Source organism: Oncorhynchus clarkii, chromosome 21 (genome assembly GCF_045791955.1).
Source record: "Oncorhynchus clarkii lewisi isolate Uvic-CL-2024 chromosome 21, UVic_Ocla_1.0, whole genome shotgun sequence".
In the NCBI taxonomy this organism is placed as follows: domain Eukaryota; kingdom Metazoa; phylum Chordata; class Actinopteri; order Salmoniformes; family Salmonidae; genus Oncorhynchus; species Oncorhynchus clarkii.
This window is the reverse complement of record NC_092167.1, coordinates 12730685-12751092: the sequence shown is the minus strand read 5'-3', so window position 1 is coordinate 12751092 and position 20408 is coordinate 12730685. Positions and strand designations below refer to the sequence as shown.

The 20408-nt window shown below is 42.4% G+C and overlaps 2 protein-coding genes across 3 annotated transcripts; both read left to right on the top strand.

The window, feature by feature from the left end:
• The first annotated feature begins 3185 nt into the window (after positions 1-3185).
• LOC139379321 (RAD51-associated protein 1-like) lies at positions 3186-7275 on the top strand. Of its 2 annotated transcripts, XM_071122125.1 has the most exons (9): positions 3186-3333; positions 3605-3651; positions 3777-3921; positions 4649-4755; positions 4941-5030; positions 5178-5315; positions 5423-5626; positions 5732-5884; positions 6030-7275. In XM_071122125.1, exons 1-9 carry the CDS (start codon positions 3236-3238, stop codon positions 6155-6157), a joined length of 1110 nt encoding a protein of 369 aa, XP_070978226.1. In that variant the 5' UTR covers positions 3186-3235; the 3' UTR covers positions 6158-7275. The 2 variants fall into 2 exon arrangements, with proteins under 2 accessions (XP_070978226.1, XP_070978227.1); XM_071122126.1 differs by lacking the exon at positions 4941-5030.
• Positions 7276-13837: 6562 nt separating this feature from the next.
• LOC139379320 (dual specificity tyrosine-phosphorylation-regulated kinase 4-like) lies at positions 13838-19725 on the top strand. The gene is made up of 14 exons (XM_071122124.1): positions 13838-13939; positions 14675-14764; positions 15674-15847; positions 16009-16123; positions 16326-16489; positions 16618-16754; positions 16889-17029; positions 17232-17370; positions 17528-17609; positions 17730-17902; positions 18002-18062; positions 18546-18675; positions 19055-19242; positions 19442-19725. The coding sequence occupies exons 1-14, from the start codon at positions 13883-13885 to the stop codon at positions 19723-19725; spliced, it is 1935 nt and encodes a 644-aa protein (XP_070978225.1). The 5' UTR covers positions 13838-13882.
• Positions 19726-20408: the final 683 nt, after the last annotated feature.

Genomic DNA, 20408 nt, shown 5'->3' with positions numbered 1-20408 from the left:
ATCCCAGAGAGGTTTAAGGATCAAAAGTAAATGTAATTTCTAAAATACACTTAAGTATCAAAAGTTAAAGTATAAATCATTTAAAATTAATAAAACCAGGTGGCACAATGTTTTAATTTTTTTTTTTTTAAATGTATGCGTTTTAAACACTGACATAATTTACAAACAAAGCACCCCCTAACAATAAATAAATAAAATAATATTTACAAAAAAAAGCTACAAAAGCATTCCTGTTTAGTGAGTCCACCAGGTCAGGGGCAGTAGGGATGTCCAGGGATTTTCTCTTGATAAGTGTGTGAATTTGACCATTTTTGTTTCCTGCTAAGCATTCAACTTGTAATGAGTACTTTGGGTGTGAAGGGAAATGTATAGAGTAAAAAGTACAGTATTTTCTTTATGAATGTAGTAAAGTAGAAGTAAATGTTGTCAAAAAGGAAAGGTAAGTTTTTTTATTTCACCTTTATTTAACCAGGTAAGCAAGTTGAACAAGTTCTCATTTACAATTGCGACCTGGCCAAGATAAAGCAAAGCAGTTCGACACATACAACGACACAGAGTTACACATGGAATAAAACAAACATACAGTCAATAATACAGTATAATCAAGTCTATATACGATGTGAGCAAATGAGGTGAGATAAGGGAGGTAAAGGCAAGAAAAAGGCCATGGTGGCAAAGTAAATACAATATAGCAAGTAAAACACTGGAATGGTAGATTTGCAGTGGAAGAATGTGCAAAGTAGAAATAAAAATAATGGGGTGGAAAGGAGCAAAATAAATAAATAAATAAAATAAATACAGTAGGGAAAGATGTAGTTGTTTGGGCTAAATTATAGGTGGGCTATGTACAGGTGCAGTAATCTGTGAGCTGCTCTGACAGTTGGTGCTTAAAGCTAGTGAGGGAGATTAGTGTTTCCAGTTTCAGAGATTTTTGTAGTTCGTTCCAGTCATTGGCAGCAGAGAACTGGAAGGAGAGGCAGCCAAAGAAAGAATTGGTTTTGGGGGTGACCAGAGAGATATACCTGCTGGAGCGCGTGCTACAGGTGGGTGATGCTATGGTGACCAGCGAGCTGGGATAAGGGGGGACTTTACCTAGCAGGGTCTTGTAGATGACATGGAGCCAGTGGGTTTGGCGACGAGTATGAAGCGAGGGCCAGCCAACGAGAGCATACAGGTCGCAATGGTAGGTAGTATATGGGGCTTTGGTGACAAAACGGACTGCACTGTGATAGACTGCATCCAATTTGTTGAGTAGGGTATTGGAGGCTATTTTGTAAATGACATCGCCGAAGTCGAGGATTGGTAGGATGGTCAGTTTTACAAGGGTATGTTTGGCAGCATGAGTGAAGGATGCTTTGTTGCGAAATAGGAAGCCAATTCTAGATTTAACTTTGGATTGGAGATGTTTGATGTGGGTCTGGAAGGAGAGTTTACAGTCTAACCAGACACCTAGGTATTTGTAGTTGTCCACGTATTCTAAGTCAGAGCCGTCCAGAGTAGTGATGTTGGACAGGCGGGCAGGTGCAGGCAGCAATCGGTTTAAGAGCATGCATTTAGTTTTACTTGTATTTAAGAGCAATTGGAGGCCACAGAAGGAGAGTTGTATGGCATTGAAGCTTGCTTGGAGGGTTGTTAACACAGTGTCCAAAGAAGGGCCAGAAGTATACAGAATGGTGTCGTCTGCGTAGAGGTGGATCAGAGACTCACCAGCAGCAAGAGCGACATCATTGATGTATACAGAGAAGAGAGTCGGTCCAATAATTGAACCCTGTGGCACCCCCATAGAGACTGCCAGAGGTCCGGACAGCAGACCCTCCGATTTGACACACTGAACTCTATCAGAGAAGTAGTTGGTGAACCAGGCGAGGCAATCATTTGAGAAACCAAGGCTGTCGAGTCTGCCGATGAGGATGTGGTGATTGACAGAGTCGAAAGCCTTGGCCAGATCAATGAATACGGCTGCACAGTAATGTTTCTTATCGATGGCGGTTAAGATATCGTTTAGGACCTTGAGCGTGGCTGAGGTGCACCCATGACCAGCTCTGAAACCAGATTGCATAGCGGAGAAGGTATGGTGAGATTCGAAATGGTCGGTAATCTGTTTGTTGACTTGGCTTTTGAAGACCTTAGAAAGGCAGGGTAGGATAGATATAGTTTGGGTCAAGAGTGTCCCCCCCTTTGAAGAGGGGGATGACCACAGCTGCTTTCCAATCTTTGGGAATATCAGACGACACGAAAGAGAGGTTGAACAGGCTAGTAGTAGGGGTGGCAACAATTTCGGCAGATAATTTTAGAAAGAAAGGGTCCAGATTGTCTAGCCCGGCTGATTTGTAGGGGTCCAGATTTTGCAGCTCTTTCAGAACATCAGCTGACTGGATTTGGGAGAAGGAGAAATGGGGAAGGCTTGGGCGAGTTGCTGTGGGGGGTGCAGTGCTGTTGACCGGGGTAAGAGTAGCCAGGTGGAAAGCATGGCCAGCCGTAGAAAAATGCTTATTGAAATTCTCAATTATAGTGGATTTATCAGTAAAAGTAAAAGTACAGATACCCCTAAAAATGACTTGAGTAAAAATACTTTAAAGTACTACTTAAGTACTTAAACCATTGCTATTATAAAATGTATATTTATGTAGCTAAACCTGTACAGCTCTAATTAAATTGATATCGTTAATTTACACAACAAAAAACTAATTTAGCTAATCTAATTTTGGCGATTTTTAGCCCTGAAACAGAGGCCACACAACACTTGCTACAGCTACAAGTTCAATGACATAATTTACAATTACTTTTTTACAAAGCACCAAAAATATTTGTACCACACAAGACCTCTCGAATTGTTAATTGATTAATGATTGTTGATTCATCTTCAATGTTGTAGTTATAGATTCGTGAAAGTTGTATTTCTTCTCAGCAGATTCGCCTCTTCTCACCAGCTCACACAGATGGTTATAAATATCTTTGGGAAGATTTCCATTGTTTCTCGTTGCGTCCTCTGTCCTCGTCTCCTTCTCATAACACATTGGATGAGAAAGCCAGAGGTCCCGCCCCTCTGACATTCTTCTCCATTCGATTTTGAGAAGGAGACGGAGAGAGGACGCAACGATTCTGAAATTGAAGAACAAACGACGAATCATCGAATCTGAATCGTCAGATTTGTAATCACATTTTCGGGCGGGATGATTGAAAGTTTGTTTTCGTGGACCAGTGACCACTGTTGAAAATCTGCATAGTATGTTTTATGGCTACTTTTACGATACGATCAGTAAAACATTTGAGCAATAATATAATTTTGACCATCGCTAAAGAAAAGAAAACTGATATGGAGCGACCATCGAGGTTTGTAACCAAAGCTTACCTTCTTTATTAGCTAAGCCTCGCTAGCTATTACAGTAGCGTTAGCCAGTAGTACGAGCTGACAGCACAGACTAGAGAATTGTATTGCTTTGCTTGATCTTTAGTCTCGGAAATCCCAAACCTACATTGGTACATTGTGGGTGGCAACCCGTCTGTCTAGAGAGACTACTTGATCTTGCCAAATCTTGTCACTTATAAGGTGTGTGCGCGCGCGCAAGTGGTTTTTATTGATTTATTATTCATTTTTTTACAGGAAGACCAAGCTTGTAAATTATTCAGATTTCCAGGACTTGGGTGATGGTATGTCAAATCCAATTTATTCCATTAATTTATGGTGTAAATAGCCAGTTGGTGTTGCAATTCCCTTCTCCTTTTATGGTTTGTATGTAATCATGTGTCCCACTGTTTCTGATCATGTGCAACAGATGATGATTTTGCCTCTGTGAAAGCACCACCCAGCAAAAAAGCCAAGGAGAGTGTGAAAGGACCAGCACAGGAGAAAAGCAAGAAATCTTCAAGCAAGACCTCCAGTCAAGAGACTGGCTCACAGCCCATAGGCCACAAGGATAGGTAGGACGTTGAATCAGAAACAAGCAGAAACAACCCTTAAAGGGTTTACTAAACAACACCATATATTCAATATAATTTCTTGTTGTTTCTTTGTTCCTCAATAAATATGTTGTGGAGACAAAAGTTATGAAACATTCTTAACAGTTTTGTAGTGTGTGACCACGGCTATGTAAACAAAAGCATGCATGCAGAACACAAACACACTGAATGTCCTTGTTGCCCTCTGTCAGTGCCCCGTCACCTTATTCTGCATAGTGACAGATAAACAATAACAAATACCCAGTTGCAGGCAGTATTAGGGACACTGTGTCTAGATGGTGTATGTAATGACATCAGGCTGACCACTGGCCCAGAGAACTCCATAAATCAGTGCTCAAACTCAAATGAGTCTTTTAGCCAGACGCGTTGCTTGTGATCTGCCATGCATCAAATCACAAAAAGACACAATGTGTGGTGAATCATTGGCAAGGTCTCTGAGGCCAGTGGCAGTAAGGGTGTTTTGATGTGTCATGGTGATACAGAGTGACAGTCACTCTGAATGTAACCTTGTGATCAATCTGCTCTATGTTGATCAATATTGTCTGTGAAACTTCAGCAGTGCAGCTCAGGATGACCAGAATTCACCTACACATATCACGTGTTACATGTCAACTCTGTCACACTTTTGTCACATGTCCCTTTGAGAAGGCTTTTTTTTTTTTATCAGAATTGTACATGTGTTTTTCAGGAAACTATTGGATGAGAAGCTGTATGACAGAGATTTGGAAGCAGCTCTTACTTTGTCGTTGCTTAAAACCACCAAGATAAATGAGGAACAATGTTCTTATAATCCAGGTTTGCATTGGACTGTTGATTCTTTACAATTGGTGTTTGAAACATTGCTGTTCAACAGCAAAACAGCAATTTGGAGTGGTTTGGCTCATTGGTAGATTTATCACAATGTGAGAGATGAGATGACTCGCATGTCTCACTCACTGTCAACAATTATTTGCAATTTAGTTTATTCTATTTATTTTTAGAAAGATGTGTCAAGAATCAACGACAAATAGATGGTAAAAATCCTCCATCATTATTCCTTTCCAACTGCAGTGTGGACATCAACCATTTGGGTATTTATTTTTGATATCTAAAATGCATGGGTGGTAATGATACACATGCCCACCACTGACAAATCTATTTAATATTATTGGATCCCATGCTTTTGCATCTCACAGACACTAGTGATCCCTTTGTGATTAGATAATCTTCTCCCTTAGGCCATGACCAGATCATGAATGATCGGGGATCCCCTTGCGCCCCCTCCAGACAGAGGAAGGCAGCCTCCAAGGCTACAGAGCAGCAAAGGAGCATGCTGAAGGACGGCGATGAGGACTACAATCCCAAAGGGACACCAGGTTGTCATATCAACAAAATGGCGTATGCTCTTTGTTTTTCTACATTCCAGGTGTATTTCATGACACATTTGTTGTGTACTGTATACTGAATATTCCTTTCTATTCAGATTCAGAGAGTGATGCTGATTTCAGTGATCCAGCTGAAAGTGGTGATGATGATGATGAGTTCACAGTAAAGAAACCAGAGAAAAAGAAAAAAAACACAAAAGTGAAGACAGCCAAGAAGGAGCAACCAAAAGCTAAACCTCAGGCGGCCTCAAAGGAAGAAAAGCAGCCATCAAAACCATCAAAAACCAAACCACATTTGACAGGTACTTAATAGCTTTAAGAACTATGAACTGCCATTCTAATAACCCAATCTCTTCATGCTCCCAGCCTGCTGAGTTTCAATCAAATTGTCCTTCTGTGCCTCACAGGGTCTCCCAGTCTAAAAACTCCCACCTTAGGTAGAAGTCCAACTGCCAAGCCTGCTTCCGTGCCCAAAAGGTCCCCTGCCGCTTCTCCTGTCTCCAGACCTGCAGTCTCTGGCAGTCCAGCAGGGGGCAGAATACCCAAGTGGAATCCTCCAGGTAAGACTGACTGAAAGGTCAAGGAGGTCATCGTAATCTCATAAACAGGTGTAGGACTGCATGTTTGGAAACAAGGTTGTGCCTTGTATTCAGGCATTTTAAGACTCAGTTCACCCATTATTTTTCTTATACAACTTGTCATCAGGTCACGTTGGACGAAGTCCCGGCTCATCACAGAGTGCCCCAGTGAAGTCTCCAGGGCAGGGTCTAAGACTTGGACTGTCTCGCATGGTGCGGGTCAAATCCCTACACCCCAGTGTTGCTAGTCACTGACCCCATCTATCTATCAGAGAGGAGCTCTATGCCTCTCTGCCTAATTGACAGTTGACTTTCAGGATTCCTTTTGTAATCCTCTAGATCTGTCTATTTTAAATAAGAGGCATTCAAATTGTACTGTTAATTATTTTTAGTCTGGTGTCATACATGCTCTCCTTTTATAACAGCTCATCTTTTGGACCATTTGACTTAACAAAGGTCAGTTCCCAACTTTTTCTGTTATTAGGCCTACAGCAAAGCCTTCAGATTTCAAACCTTTTGTGTCTTTTATTATTTCAGAGAAGTTTTTGTCTTCTGTCTGTTTAGTTTTCACTCAAACATGTAAAGAAATGGTGCAATGGCACACTGCTGGATACAATAATCTTAAAATGCAAAATGAACATTGTTAAAGTGGGTAAAAAAGCTGAGGGATGAGGCTGGAGAAATGTAACCACTCTGAAATTCATAGATAGAGCTGTGGATGCAAGGACTGACCATTCATGATATCAAAACTAGTTTTAACCATGTTTTGAGGCTATATACCCAAAGTGCAAAAACTGGTTGGATCAACTTTATTTTCAAGCCTTTTCAACCCCCCAAAAATCTATGTGATGAAGTTGAATCAACATGGAAAATTGGATTTTCAAAAAGTCAAGGTAAGGGTATTTCATAATTTTTTTCACCCAACTTTTAACCTAAAACGACATGACATTTGTTGTTAAATTCACGTTAGTCGACAACTAAACTAAATGTAAATCAAAATGAGAAGTTGAACTGAAGGCTGTGCCCAGTGAGTAGTGTTTGTTTGCATTTAATGTATTAACAAACATTGGGATTAAAACAGTTTATATTTTGGGGTCTGATGGGGTATGACCATTGAACCAACCTCATGAGCCATTTACAAGTTATATTCTTCAAGACTCAATGGGCTAATATGATTAATTTCAAAAGTAAAATAATGGAAGTAGCAACTACAGAACGCCCCTTTATATAACGTTTTACCTTGATTTTATGAAAATCCAGTAGAATAGGCTATGTACGTGTTCTATTTGTGTTTAAAGTTTTGTGGATTTTGTTTGTTTAGCGAAATCTTTGTACAATGTGTAAATATAAAACATTAAAGATTCAATAGAAACTATAACCTTTTATGTAGTGAGCATGTTTCCAGTATAGCCTGTATAGGTCTAATGAGTTTGTTCAGCATCTCCGTGTGTTGTGGAACATTGTGGACAGCTACTTTTTGGGTGAATGATAATTCCCATTGCTCCCAAAACCAGAAATGGAAAGTGAATCACCATAGATTATCATGATTTTTAGCGTTACATAATGCGTTGTTTTACGTGTTGATTTCACTTTTAGCGCTTATCAGTCAACAGCGCGCCGTCGTCAGTCCGAATGTATCTCCATTACGACATAATGAAATCACAATGACATGACGCGTATGTATGCATAGTCAGTTTGACCATTGCGTTTGACAGTTCAATATTTAGTTTACTCGGTTACCTTGCAGCAGTAAACACCGGACATGAGCGAAGTAAATCCATCCAATGAGCGAAAGTAAGTGTGAATTAGTTGTATGACTTCCATTTCTGATTTTGGTTATCAATCCTTTTTTTTATCGTGAATTTGCCAAATTTTCTAGTGCATTTCCAATTTATTTCATTCTATTGCTGTGTTATTTACTCAAATATACTATGCAAACATCTAAAGGGATAATAGACAAATAGGATTAAAAAAACTATCGCTCAAAAAAGATCATTCCACTATTTAAACACAAAAAAAACATGTATGTCAAAAATCTTCAAAGACTCCATAAACCTCTCAAGTTGATGACCTTTCTGTTTTCAATAGGAAAGAAATGAAAAAGAAGTTGAAGAGACTTATCGAAAACAGGAACCAACATCTCCCGTTGTTGAAAAAGGTACTGTATTTTTCTTGACATTTACAATATAGACATTTAGCAGACACTCTTAGATCATATCTGGACCACCTGAGATCACCCACAATCCAACAGTCAGAGTTGCCTAACAAAACTCTGGCCTTGGATCCAACCAGACCTACCACAGGAAGAAGGTAAGCTTACCATCAATCTGAAGCCCTACCCCCAGTTACATCTCAATCCTCTGGCAATTAAAAAAGCACATTGATTGATATCTGAGTAGCTCTGTCTCTGCACAGGCTGAATTCTATGTACAATGCTGCAGTCCATAATAAATTAAGCAATAGTCCATGTCCTCTGAATGGGATCTGCAGTAGGCTACCTGGGATTTGGGATTTAAAAAAAAAATAGCTGGACCACTGGAGGACAGAATATAAAATGTGGAATGGAAAAAAATCCACCACATAAAATTAACAAGAAAAGGAGAGTGGGAGACTCCCTGATGCAGTGGTGCTAATTCATTGCCTGTAGAATACCAATGAGAGGAAGCCTGAAACCAAAGGCAGGAATATGAGATAGTGAGCGATGATGAATTCCCTCTACATGCCATGCACTCAGGAAACATCTCTGTGCTACTAGAGATGTCGTTATACAGACTGCTCCTCTGATCAAATGTCTATTTAGGGCTGCTGGCTGCGGCACGATCTACCTCAAACTCTGGAACATGTACTGTCAGAACTCAACCAGGGCTGATGATGAAAGCGGAGAAAAAGACACAAGCATTGCGGCTACATCAGCAATGCAATGCCTTGAAGTAATTCAAAAAAGGCAGAGACATGTCATTTTGACATTGTATTATGAATCTAGCTTGATAAAAGCTTTCTTTCATTGGTCCCTATTGGACTCAAAAGAAACATCACATTATATATTTTGTTTCGTGTAAATTGCTCATGGCTGTACATTGTTACCATATGTGGTTGCTAACGGTGGCAGCCAAAAATGGCTTGTTAGAGCACTAGTCCATTGCCCTCGGCAGGGAGTGTAGGAGGTGACCGAAACCTGTCTTTGCTTACCTGGCCAACATGGAGCCAGACTGCCTGTCTCATCTCCAGCACCATGGACAGCGAACGAGGGAACAGACAGTGCAGCTCACCCCACCCCACCACATGGCGGATGTGCCGACAGATGGCTCAGAGTAGTAGACAATGCAGACAGGTCGCTTACACTGTGTTTAGGGGGGAGTGATAAGCCAAAGGTGTGGGTGCTCTACAACATGTTATGCATGCTATATAGACAGTCCACTGAGCAGTCTTTTAATGCATGGCAATGGACATTTATGTTGATTTGTCTGTGGTGAGTGTCTGGTGTTTTCCTGGTCTTGTTGGAGGCATTTTCATCAAACTATTTAGTTGGAAATTGAAAATGAAGCATGATCTTCTAATCATGAAGGCTACATTTTATTCATTAAAGTACCCCCCTCATTTTATGTTGTGGAGATGAATCTCTATGTTACAGCACAAAGAAAAGGAAGTATGTGCGTTCTCTGACCCCTTGTAGCTAAGTCAAATAACCCACAAATTCCCAGTGGAATGAACTTTGATGGTAGCCCACTCTATCATTCACTTCACATTCCTCATCCACTGCCTGCCGGAGTTGTCTGTCTGGGACAGTTGTGTCACCACCACTGCTCAGTCAAAAGGATAGAGTTCACTCTGACCAGCAAGGTTAGACCGGTTCTGACCCCTGACAGACAGACCGACAGCATTGTTTAGGGTAAAGCCAGCAGTGCCTGATTAGTCTACTCAAGATAATATTGTGTCTAGCTGTCTCTGTACGCAGATTGAAGTGGATACAATCTGTGTTCTAATATGGGTCCTTGGGAAAGGCCAGCTACACAGGGCAAGCCTGTCTGTCCCCGGCCCTTTCTGGGACATGAGGATGGTGACATGGTAAGACTCCAAACAGGGCTGATTTACTAATGCCTGTTATGACATTCTCTGGATCAGCAGTGAAGAGATGGTTGTTATTGAATGCTATTGGTTATTGTCGGATTTACCTTGGACTTGATCATAGAAATTCAAACTGCATGAAGTGCATTTGTTTTGTGTGTGTGTGTGTGGAGGTTTTAACAATAGAGATGTAGGCTTGGCCACTGTTTTAGTTATATTGCTATAGTTAACACTGCATTGTGTGCTCTCAGGGTTGTGTAGCTATTGATGTCCACCACAGTGCTTATGCTCCTAGCTCTGCTCCTTCCTGAGTGGTTTTCCTCTCTGTGTCTCTGTGCCAGTCAGTCCAGGGCAGGCTACTAATGGGATTTAGCCTGATCTGGATTAGACCAGTGGGTGGTCCCTCCTTACTCTCTAGCCTTGGATGCCTCCTACTACTAAAGTTAGAGAATAAACACCCACCTACAACAACACAGGTCTACTTGTGCACTCCATCATGCTGCAGGAGAAACACACCTTTTGTTTCCACTAGAAAATAAAAAGGGCTATCCTTTACCTTTGCACAATTGTTTCCAGTTAGTCTTATAAGCCAAAAAATATTGTCAAATAATCAATGGTATTTTATGCACTGTGGACAATGAACCTTTGCCCAATTACCTCAACCGCACTGTTGGATATAACTGCTACAGTGGGGCAAAAAAGTTTTTAGTCAGCAACCAATTGTGCAAGTTCTCCCACTTAAAAAGTTGAGAGAGGCCTGTAATTTTCATCATAGGTACACTTCAACTATGACAAACAAAATGAGAAAAAAATCCAGAAAATCATATTGTAGGATTTTTAATGAATTTATTTGCAAATTATGGTGGAAAATAAGTATTTGGTCACCTACAAACAAGCAAGATTTCTGGCTCTCACAGACCTGTAACTTCTTCTTTAAGAGGCTCCTCTGTCCTCCACTCGTTACCTGTATTAATGGCACCTGGTGAACTTGTTATCAGTATAAAAGACACCTGTCCACAGCCTCAAACAGTCACACTCCAAACTCCACTATGGCCAAGACCAAAGAGCTGTCAAAGGACACCAGAAACAAAATTGTAGACCTGCACCAGGCTGGGAAGACTGAATCTGCAATAGGTAAGCAGCTTGGAGAAATCAACTGTGGGAGCAATTATTAGGAAATGGAAGACTTACAATACCACTGACAATCTCCCTCGATCTGGGGCTCCACGCAAGATCTCACCCCATGGGGTCAAAATGATCACAAGAATGGTGAGCAAAAATCCCAGAACCACACGGGGGGGCCTAGTGAATGACCTGCAGAGAGCTGGGACCAAAGTAACAAAGCCTACCATCAGTAACACACTACGCCGTCAGGGACTCAAATCCTGCAGTGCCAGACGTGTCCCCCTGCTTAAGCCAGTACATGTCCAGGCCTGTCTGAAGTTTGCTAGAGAGCATTTGGATGATCCAGAAGAAGATTGGGAGAATGTCATATGGTCAGATGAAACCAAAATATAACTTTTTGGTAAAAACTCAACTCGTCTTGTTTGGAGGACAAAGAATGCTGAGTTGCATCCAAAGAACACCATACATACTGTGAAGCATGGGGGTGGAAACATCATGTTTTGGGGCTGTTTTTCTGCAAAGGGACCAGGACGACTGATCCGTGTAAAGGAAAGAATGAATGGGGCCATATATCATGAGATTTTGAGTGAAAACCTCCTTCCATCAGCAAGGGCATTGAAGATGAAACGTGGCTGGGTCTTTCAGCATGACAATGATCCCAAACACACCGCCCAGGAGACGAAGGAGTGGCTTCGTAAGAAGCATTTCAAGGTCCTGTAGTGGCCTAGCCAGTCTCCAGATCTCAACCCCATAGAAAATCTTTGGAGGGAGTTTAAAGTCTGTGTTGCCCAGCAACAGCCCCAAAACATCACTGCTCTAGAGGAGATCTGCATGGAGGAATGGGCCAAAATACCAGCAACAGTGTGTGAAAACCTTGTGAAGACTTACAGAAAACGTTTGACCTCTGTCATTGCCAACAAAGGGTATATAACAAAGTATTGAGAAACTTTTGTTATTGACCAAATACTTATTTTCCACCATAATTTGCAAATAAATTCATTAAAAAATCCTACAATGTGATTTTCTGGATTTTGTTTTCTCATTTTGTCTGTCATAGTTGAAGTGTACCTATGATAAAAAATTACAGGCCTCATCTTTTTAAGTGGGGGAACTTGCACAATTGGTGGCTGACTAAGTACTTTTTTTGCCCCACTGTACACTGCAATAAGAAGTCAGGCTTAGCCTATAGCCATGAACAGATTACGGCTGGAGGCTTACTAGTGAGGACTGGTTGTGACTATAGGCTTCTTCAATATCATGGACTGAAGCTGGAAATCATATCACCATGGAGACTGCAGCTTGTGTAATGGCAAAAAAACATATATGGATGGTATGTCGAAGGTGAGAGAAATACACTGGGTAGCAATTGAAAGAAAACAGCTATTTTCTGTTAGCACTGATAAAAAACATGTTACGAAATAACCACTGTTATCAAGTCGTGTCTACCCCGAGATGACTGACCATGCCAACGTAGGCTTCAGTAGAACATACTGTACCACCCACTTTACGCTTGGGGTATGTAGGATGAATCATGTGAAAGTGTAGATGCCTCTCCCACACATCTCAAAGGATTCTCCACTCTGGATGAGCTAGCACATGGTTTGCCTTTATGTGTAATTCACTTTCAATTACAAGGTGTGCGTGAGTTTATTTTTATTTTTTACAATACCTGTACCAGAAGTACTCACAAGAATGGTAAACCAATTACAATTTTGAGAAGTGAGGACATTCTGGTCCTCACTTATGAAAAGGCTGTTTTAGGTTGAGGGTTAGGGAAAACAGGATTTTGAATGGCAATCAATTGTTGGTCCCCCCAAAAGTCCTCACAAGTATAGTAAGACGTGTGTGTGTGTGTGTGTGTGTGTGTGTGTGTGTGTGTGTGTGATTATAAACTGATCCAATGATTAAACATTTGATGATTTAGTACTGTTTTTTGACAATTGCATTTTTACAACCTAAAGATCTTTACTACTGTAAAGCTGTCGTGATATCATTCAATATTCCATGTAATGTGGTTATTTTGATGGTACCTTCGTGGGAGACTAAAATGAAGTAGTAATCATTAGCTTCAGATGTGTGGTTGCTATTCAGCAGTGTTACTCTGAGTTTCAGTTCCCGGACAGTGATTCTGACACGTGAGCATTGATCCAGTGTAGGTGCATCTCATTCTCTGTAGTAGGCCTACACTGTGAGATAAAAACCGCGAAGACTCAACCCAAGGATTTGGGGATTTAAGAAAAAATGGTGTCATACACGAGCTAGAGAGAGGGGATTTGTTGTTGTTTGAGCTTGGTCACAAACGGTCGATGGATTTTGGCAAAAAAAACTTGGCAAATACTGTACATGGTTCTATAGGCTACTAGCTACATAACGGTTTTACGCGCAATGTTGATTCTCATGCTTGGAAAGTTATGTATGCGGTACCCGAGGAGTCTGTGTGAAGTTGGACAGTTGAATGAATTGACAAACAATCTATACCGGGAGTCCAAGGTGTCGCTTGTCGATGTGGAATAAACTGTGACCCTAGAATACCCTAACAGGTGGCTCTCCGACGATATGCGCGTCAGTCTAACAACAGCTTGCACACTCTCCATAATCTTCGGCTGACAAAGCTTTTTTTCTGCATCTACAGTCCGTTCATTACTATTCAGTAGCACTACTCTGCAGTTACCACCGAGCGCCAACATCGTTTTGATGCGAAGCAGAATATTGGTTTCTGGTTTACTCGGGAATAACCTGGGAATGTTTTCAAGCTGTGCGCTCACGTGGACCAACTAGGAGTGATTCTCGATGATAATTGGAATTTACTCGGGTTATAACGCAATGTTTCCAGAAATTCATATCAAGGTGAGGTATAAAGAATGGTATTGCTTTGCTTTATGTGGCTCATTGGATACAAATTCAACATGGTCTTTTTTGCATTTTGTTTTAGTTCACAGTACTGTATTTGGAACCTCTGCACTTTCATGCTAACTTTAAGTGTACTGTACAGACTGTACTGGACAGACAGACAGTAATTAGGTATGAAAACACTTTCCAACTGTTTTCAGAATCAGATGTCAATGCATTGACACAATTACTTCCATGGTTTCGCTAACCTTCAGATGGACTAACCCACTTCAATCCCCATGATCTACAGCTCAGTGTGCTCAGGAATGGATCATTGGCTTCCTGGGGTCTACTGGGTTAATATGATCCGTTTGTCATGGCTGACACCTAGCTGGTGTCAGCACTGGATTCACAATATATTTGGGCTACTGCACATTTTTATATTGCAGTATTCAAAAATGGGCTAACTGTGTCTACTCTAGCCCCCCCCCCCCCCATGCATTTATGCAGTATTGACTACAGCTGCATATGAACCACATTTGAGAATCATCGCTAGTTCTAAAAATACATTGCAATTTAATTAGGACGTTGGCCTTCATAGATTTTCTATATGCAGTCGGTGTGTGTGTGCGCACGTGTGAGTGCTGGGGCCAAGCAAAATAGTTTGTGCCTATGTGTAGGTGTGTGCACGAGTGTGTTCATCTTCAGCTAGCGCATATTATATGACATCCTTTTCTCATCCAATCCCCACAGACAGAGAAGCCCGATGCCTACTCCCAGCAACACAAACCCCAGCCTGAATGCACACGCCTTGGGTCCAGCCGGGCCTACCAGCAGCAGCAGGTAAACCTACTCCCTGATCCTTCAGTATTCTGCTCTTGTATGTGGGTGTGCGGGGAATACGATTGATGTGTCATGATCTGTTCGTGTGGGGGAGTACTATGACTAGTGTGAGCTGTAGGGGAATACTGTATGACGGAACAGCCCAGCCCGCACCTCTGAAAAGACAGAGCAGGGTAGTTATCACCAGTTAGTCCCTGCTGATTGGATCCTGAGTTTTAAGATTAAAAGTGATTTGCCTTATCCCAAAATGATTCAATGGTCTAAATAACAGTGTGAACCTGCCGGCCGGGTGCAGAGGTAACTGTCTTCGGTACCATGTTGCTATATATAGCTCTTTATGAATAATTAATCTTTCAGATACTGCAGTAAAGCCCTGGAAATTAAACAGTGCATTCTATTAATAGAAATTCCCCTCTCAATTTGGCAGCACTGTTTCAGTTCAAATCAATAAGGCCACGAGAGCCATACTACTGTAACTGCAGCACAGCTTTATCCTTCAGTCAGAGGTGATGCCCTGGTATAACCTAGCCTTTTGGGCAGCTTTTGAGAGGATGTGTTACATAGAGTACCGAGAAAGACTAGCAGCCTATAAACAAAGAGAGAGTGAAGGAAAAATAAATGGAGAGAGAGACTCCGAGTCGGGCTGCAGTGAAAGCTTCTGTCGAAAAGCAGACCTCCAAGGCTTTAGACCCTGCTTCACTCTTGCCCTGGCACGTAACTCTATGCCCTTTCTGGGCACCACAGGCTACTTGCCTCATTACTGAATCGGCAGGACAACTAGAAACACCCAGTGCCTCAAACCTCGTTATGTAACAACACCTGTATTATCTCTGTAGATTTAACCTGGATGACCCTCTAAATATGGGTCCTTCTCTCTCTGCCTCCCTCTCTCTCTTGTTCTGGCTGTAGAACTGTGGCTCGGGCAAAGGCACCCTGCCCAAGCTGGATACTAAGCCCTTGGTTGTAAACAATGTCAAGTACCATCACCTGTCCGAAAGCATCCTGCCCAACATCACCAGCAAGGGCCTGCAGAACATCTGTGATGGGCAGCTTTCAGGTACTAGGCACCAGGAAAGCTTCCAGGTGAGTCCTTGTTACTATTAGTCGAATCTCTTGGTATTATGTACTTAGAGCCTAGTATATTGAAGCAATGAAACATTCTGCTGAGAAGTTATAAGTGTTCAATTGTTACCATGCAAAACCTCTGCAACTAGTTAATTTCCTGTATGTTTTACAATTGACAGGATGAGAGATCACAGAGCTCCACAGTGGAGAGTCTGCCAGAGTCCATCAACAGGAAGAACAATCAGGAGCAGGAGAGGAATATTGAGGGACACAATCTGCCCATGTCTCCTGCAGGTGTGTGTGGGCTAAGGGTAGGACTAGGTCTGAGTAGGAGTTGGAGAGTAGGGAAGCGTTGGTGGAAGGTGCTGTTGTTGGCGATTTAGTATTGGCAATTCTAAAAGAGAAAGAGTTTTCTGTCCCTTGATCTTATTTAATCAGGAAGAAACAAATGCAAACTGAGATTTGCTGACAGGAATTTCCTTTCCCTCCGATACAGAGGTCCTGAAGGCGTTCAAACATCGTCTGACTGAACATGAGCAGGAGGAGGTCATGGACTACTCCGAGGTCTGGTACCTGGGCCTGGATGCCAAGAAGATGGAGGGTTCCCCCAGCCTGCCCCATAACTCTGGCTACGACGATGAGAGCGGAGGCTATCTGAAGGTAACATAAAAATGGGCACAAAGATGGCAGTAAAGAAGCTCTGTGAATTTCAGAACCAGTTTTAGTGCCATATAGAGTAAACTTTTTGCAGTATTGCTTTAAAGTAAATTATACCCTTTTCTCTGCAGGTCGCGCATGACCACATAGGCTTCCGGTTTGAGGTGCTGGAGGTGATCGGGAAAGGATCCTTCGGACAGGTCCTGAAGTGCCTGGATCACAAGACCAATGAACTTGTCGCCATCAAGGTCATTCGCAACAAGAAAAGGTGACTAACACCACTAGCTAGCTAGCATATCGTAGCACAGCTGGGTTGTCAAATACCAACCTTTCACTAATAACATGTTAGGACACGCTATGACACATGTTATAACACTGCTTCTCTGTTATGATTGGCTGCAGGTTCCACCACCAGGCCATGGTGGAGTTGAAGATCCTGGATGCGTTGAGAAGGAAGGACAGAGACAACAAACACAACGTCATTCACATGAAGGAGCACTTCTACTTCCGGAACCATCTCTGCATCTCCTTCGAGCTCCTGGGGTAGGCTTGATGGACACAGACACTGTAGGGCCAAATATAAGATCATATTCAGAAATACAATAATACCTTTTTGTTATTTGTTTATTTAGTTCAGGAGAGAATACGTTTGCTATATTTCATCCACAGGAGGTAAACATGTAGTATGAAGATTATTTGGGCATGTAAATCTAAAGGATGTTTGCTTGTATCTTTGACCGTGCAGAGTGAACCTGTACGAACTTATCAAGAAGAACAAATTCCAGGGCTTCAGCCAGATCCTGGTGCGCCGCTTTGCCTACTCCCTCCTCAAGTGCCTGCAGATGCTGCACAAAGAGAAGATCATCCACTGTGACCTGAAACCGGTATGACCCCTAGCCATGACCTTTAACCCCTAACAACCTTGACACATTACTTCATGAAAAGTGAAGCATATTTGCACACATATTCATTGTTGGCTCAGTATAATGGTGCCACAGGAGATGGAGAGGATATGCTCATACTTGGGTATTTATTTTCCAGGAAAACATCCTTCTGTCACACAAAGGCCAAGGCAACATCAAGGTCATTGACTTTGGCTCCAGCTGCTATGAGCAGCAGAGAGGCGAGTGTCTTAGCTTGTAGATTTTCCTAATGTAGGGTTAGAGCAAGTAGGCAAACAGGGGGCACAAACTCATTATAGTATCACATTATAGCATACCTAATTCCTGGCTCTCCTTCACAGTTTACACCTACATCCAGAGCCGCTTCTACCGTTCCCCAGAGGTGCTCCTGGGCCATCCCTACAGCATGGCCATCGACATGTGGAGCTTTGGCTGCATCCTGGCTGAGCTCTACACTGGCTTCCCCCTCTTTCCTGGGGAGAGTGAGGTGGAGCAGATTGCCTGCATCATGGAGGTACCTACATAGTACCTACAATACCATGTTCTCTTTGTTAATGGCTCTTTCAACCTTGTGGTTTGGCTCACTGTGTGTGTTCACCTGATTTGTTCTCAGGTGCTGGGAATGCCTCCAAATGATTTCTTATCGACAGCAACCAGGAAAAGGCATTTTTTTGGTAAGCGTTTTTGATCTAGTACAGTCACATGGTTTTCTCTTTGACTGTTCGATTGAAATTCTGTTTAACTGAGACCTTTCACTTCTACTCATGTACCAATAGGATCACAGTTAAATGTGTATATTTCTGACATAGGGATTTGCATAATTTTAGTGTCAGAGGGTGTTTAAGCAATAAGCCTGAGGGAGTGTTGGCCATATAACACAGCTGAGGGTTGTTCTTATGCACAATGTGAAAGGGAGTGCCTGGATACAGCCCTTAGCTGTGGTATATTGACCATATACCACAAACCACTGACGTGCCTTATTGCAATTATAAACTGGTTACCAACGTAAATAGAACAGTAAACAAGTATGTTTACATCACAACCATGGTATATAGTATGATATTTCAGCCAATCAGCATCCAGGACCCAAACTACCCAGTTTATAATTCTTAGTAAGAGATCTTCTTGTTGATTAAGCCCTGGTTGTGATTGTGCAGATTCCAAGGGCAACCCCAGGAACATCACCAACAGCAGGGGGAGAAAGAGACGGCCCAACTCCAAGGATCTGGCCAGTGTCCTGAAGACCAACGATCCTGTCTTTCTGGACTTCATCAAACGCTGTCTCACGTATGTACTGTGCACACTGTACACCTGTCAATAACACAGCCATAGAATTACCCAATCTCAAATATTACTAAGGAGTCATGTGAAGCGAGCCCTCTTTCGCATTATTATTGACTTAAGTTTATTTACCGTTTACTCATCCAGGTGAGGCTCATTGAGATTGAAATCTACAAGGAAGCCCAGTGTGGGGTTTTACCTTTGGTTCTCTCTGGGAGAATCTCATTTGAATACTCCTCACTTCCTCTCTTCTCTCTCCTCGCCTCCATCTCAAAACCCAATGGAGGAAGAAGGTCAGAGGGGAGGGACCTCCGAGAGAGCACGCGAGGTGTATTCAATTGAGATTCGCCCTCTGACTGACTCTCTGCTCTCTTCTCTCTGTCAGGTGGGACCCTAAGAAGCGCATGACGCCCGACGAGGCCATGCAACATGAGTGGATCCAGGAGGCCCGCTCCAACAAGTTTCGGCCCAAGACCCGCACCGTGAGAAGGCCCAGCGAGAGCCTGAGCAACGTGGAGAACAACAAGATAGAGCAGCACATTCCCCACAACCCAGCCCTCATCAACAAGATAGGTAAGAGGAGCAGTCATCTACCATACTACTACCATGCCCTCATATGTATGTGTTTACATGTAACAAAACAAAAAAAACATCTGCACTAGGCATTTTTTAGACTTTGAGAGTGGCAAATTGACACAAAGACTACATTTTCTCCACATCTCTATGATTGACATGAAGTAACAGGCATCTTGCTTCCCCCTCTCTGACGCAGTTGACAAGGCATTCTACAGCCCGTTCTCCAACGCCACAGACAGGCCCAAGAGAGAGAACTCTGTGAAGCTGGCGTCCGCCGAGCGCTTGCGTCCGATCGGGGCTTCGGCCGAGGGCCAGATGGGTGAGGGCAAGACCAAGAGCACCAGGGCTGTTAGCAGCAGCAAGCAGGAGGTACATAGGGAGAGATCAGTCCACATCGTCATCAGACCCCGGCTGGAGCACACTGTAGACGCAGACAGGGACAGTCTGGAGCCCCAGCAGGGCCTGTCCCCCATCACATGAAGGCCCCAGGGACAGAGGGCTTGGGGCTGGGAGGGGGTTGAGGGGAGGGGGGATTTATAGGTCACATGCATAGGTCACATCAGGGTTAATATCATCAGAGGTCTAACATAAGACACATATTAATAACATTAAATGGGGGTCATGGTTGGAGTGTATCCTGTTTTGTAGATGTAGTGGGTCATGAATTTGTTATATACAGTGGGGCAAAAAAGTATTTAGTCAGCCACCAATTGTGCAAGTTCTCCCACTTAAAAAGATGAGAGAGGCCTGTAATTTTCATCATATGTACACTATGACAGACAAAATTAGAAAAAAAAATCAGAAAATCACATTGTAGGATTTTTAATGAATTTATTTGCAAATTATGGTGGAAAATAAGTATTTGGTCACCTACAAACAAGCAAGACTTCTGGCTCTCACAGACCTGTAACTTCTTTAAGAGGCTCCTCTGTCCTCCGCTCGTTACCTGTATTAATGGCACCTGTTTGAACTTATCAGTATAAAAGACACCTGTCCACAACCTCAAACAGTCACACTCCAAACTCCACTATGGCCAAGACCAAAGAGCTGTCAAAGGACACCAGAAACAAAATTGTAGACCTGCACCAGGCTGGGAAGACTGAATCTGCAATAGGTAAGCAGCTTGGTTTGAAGAAATCAACTGTGGGAGCAATTATTAGGAA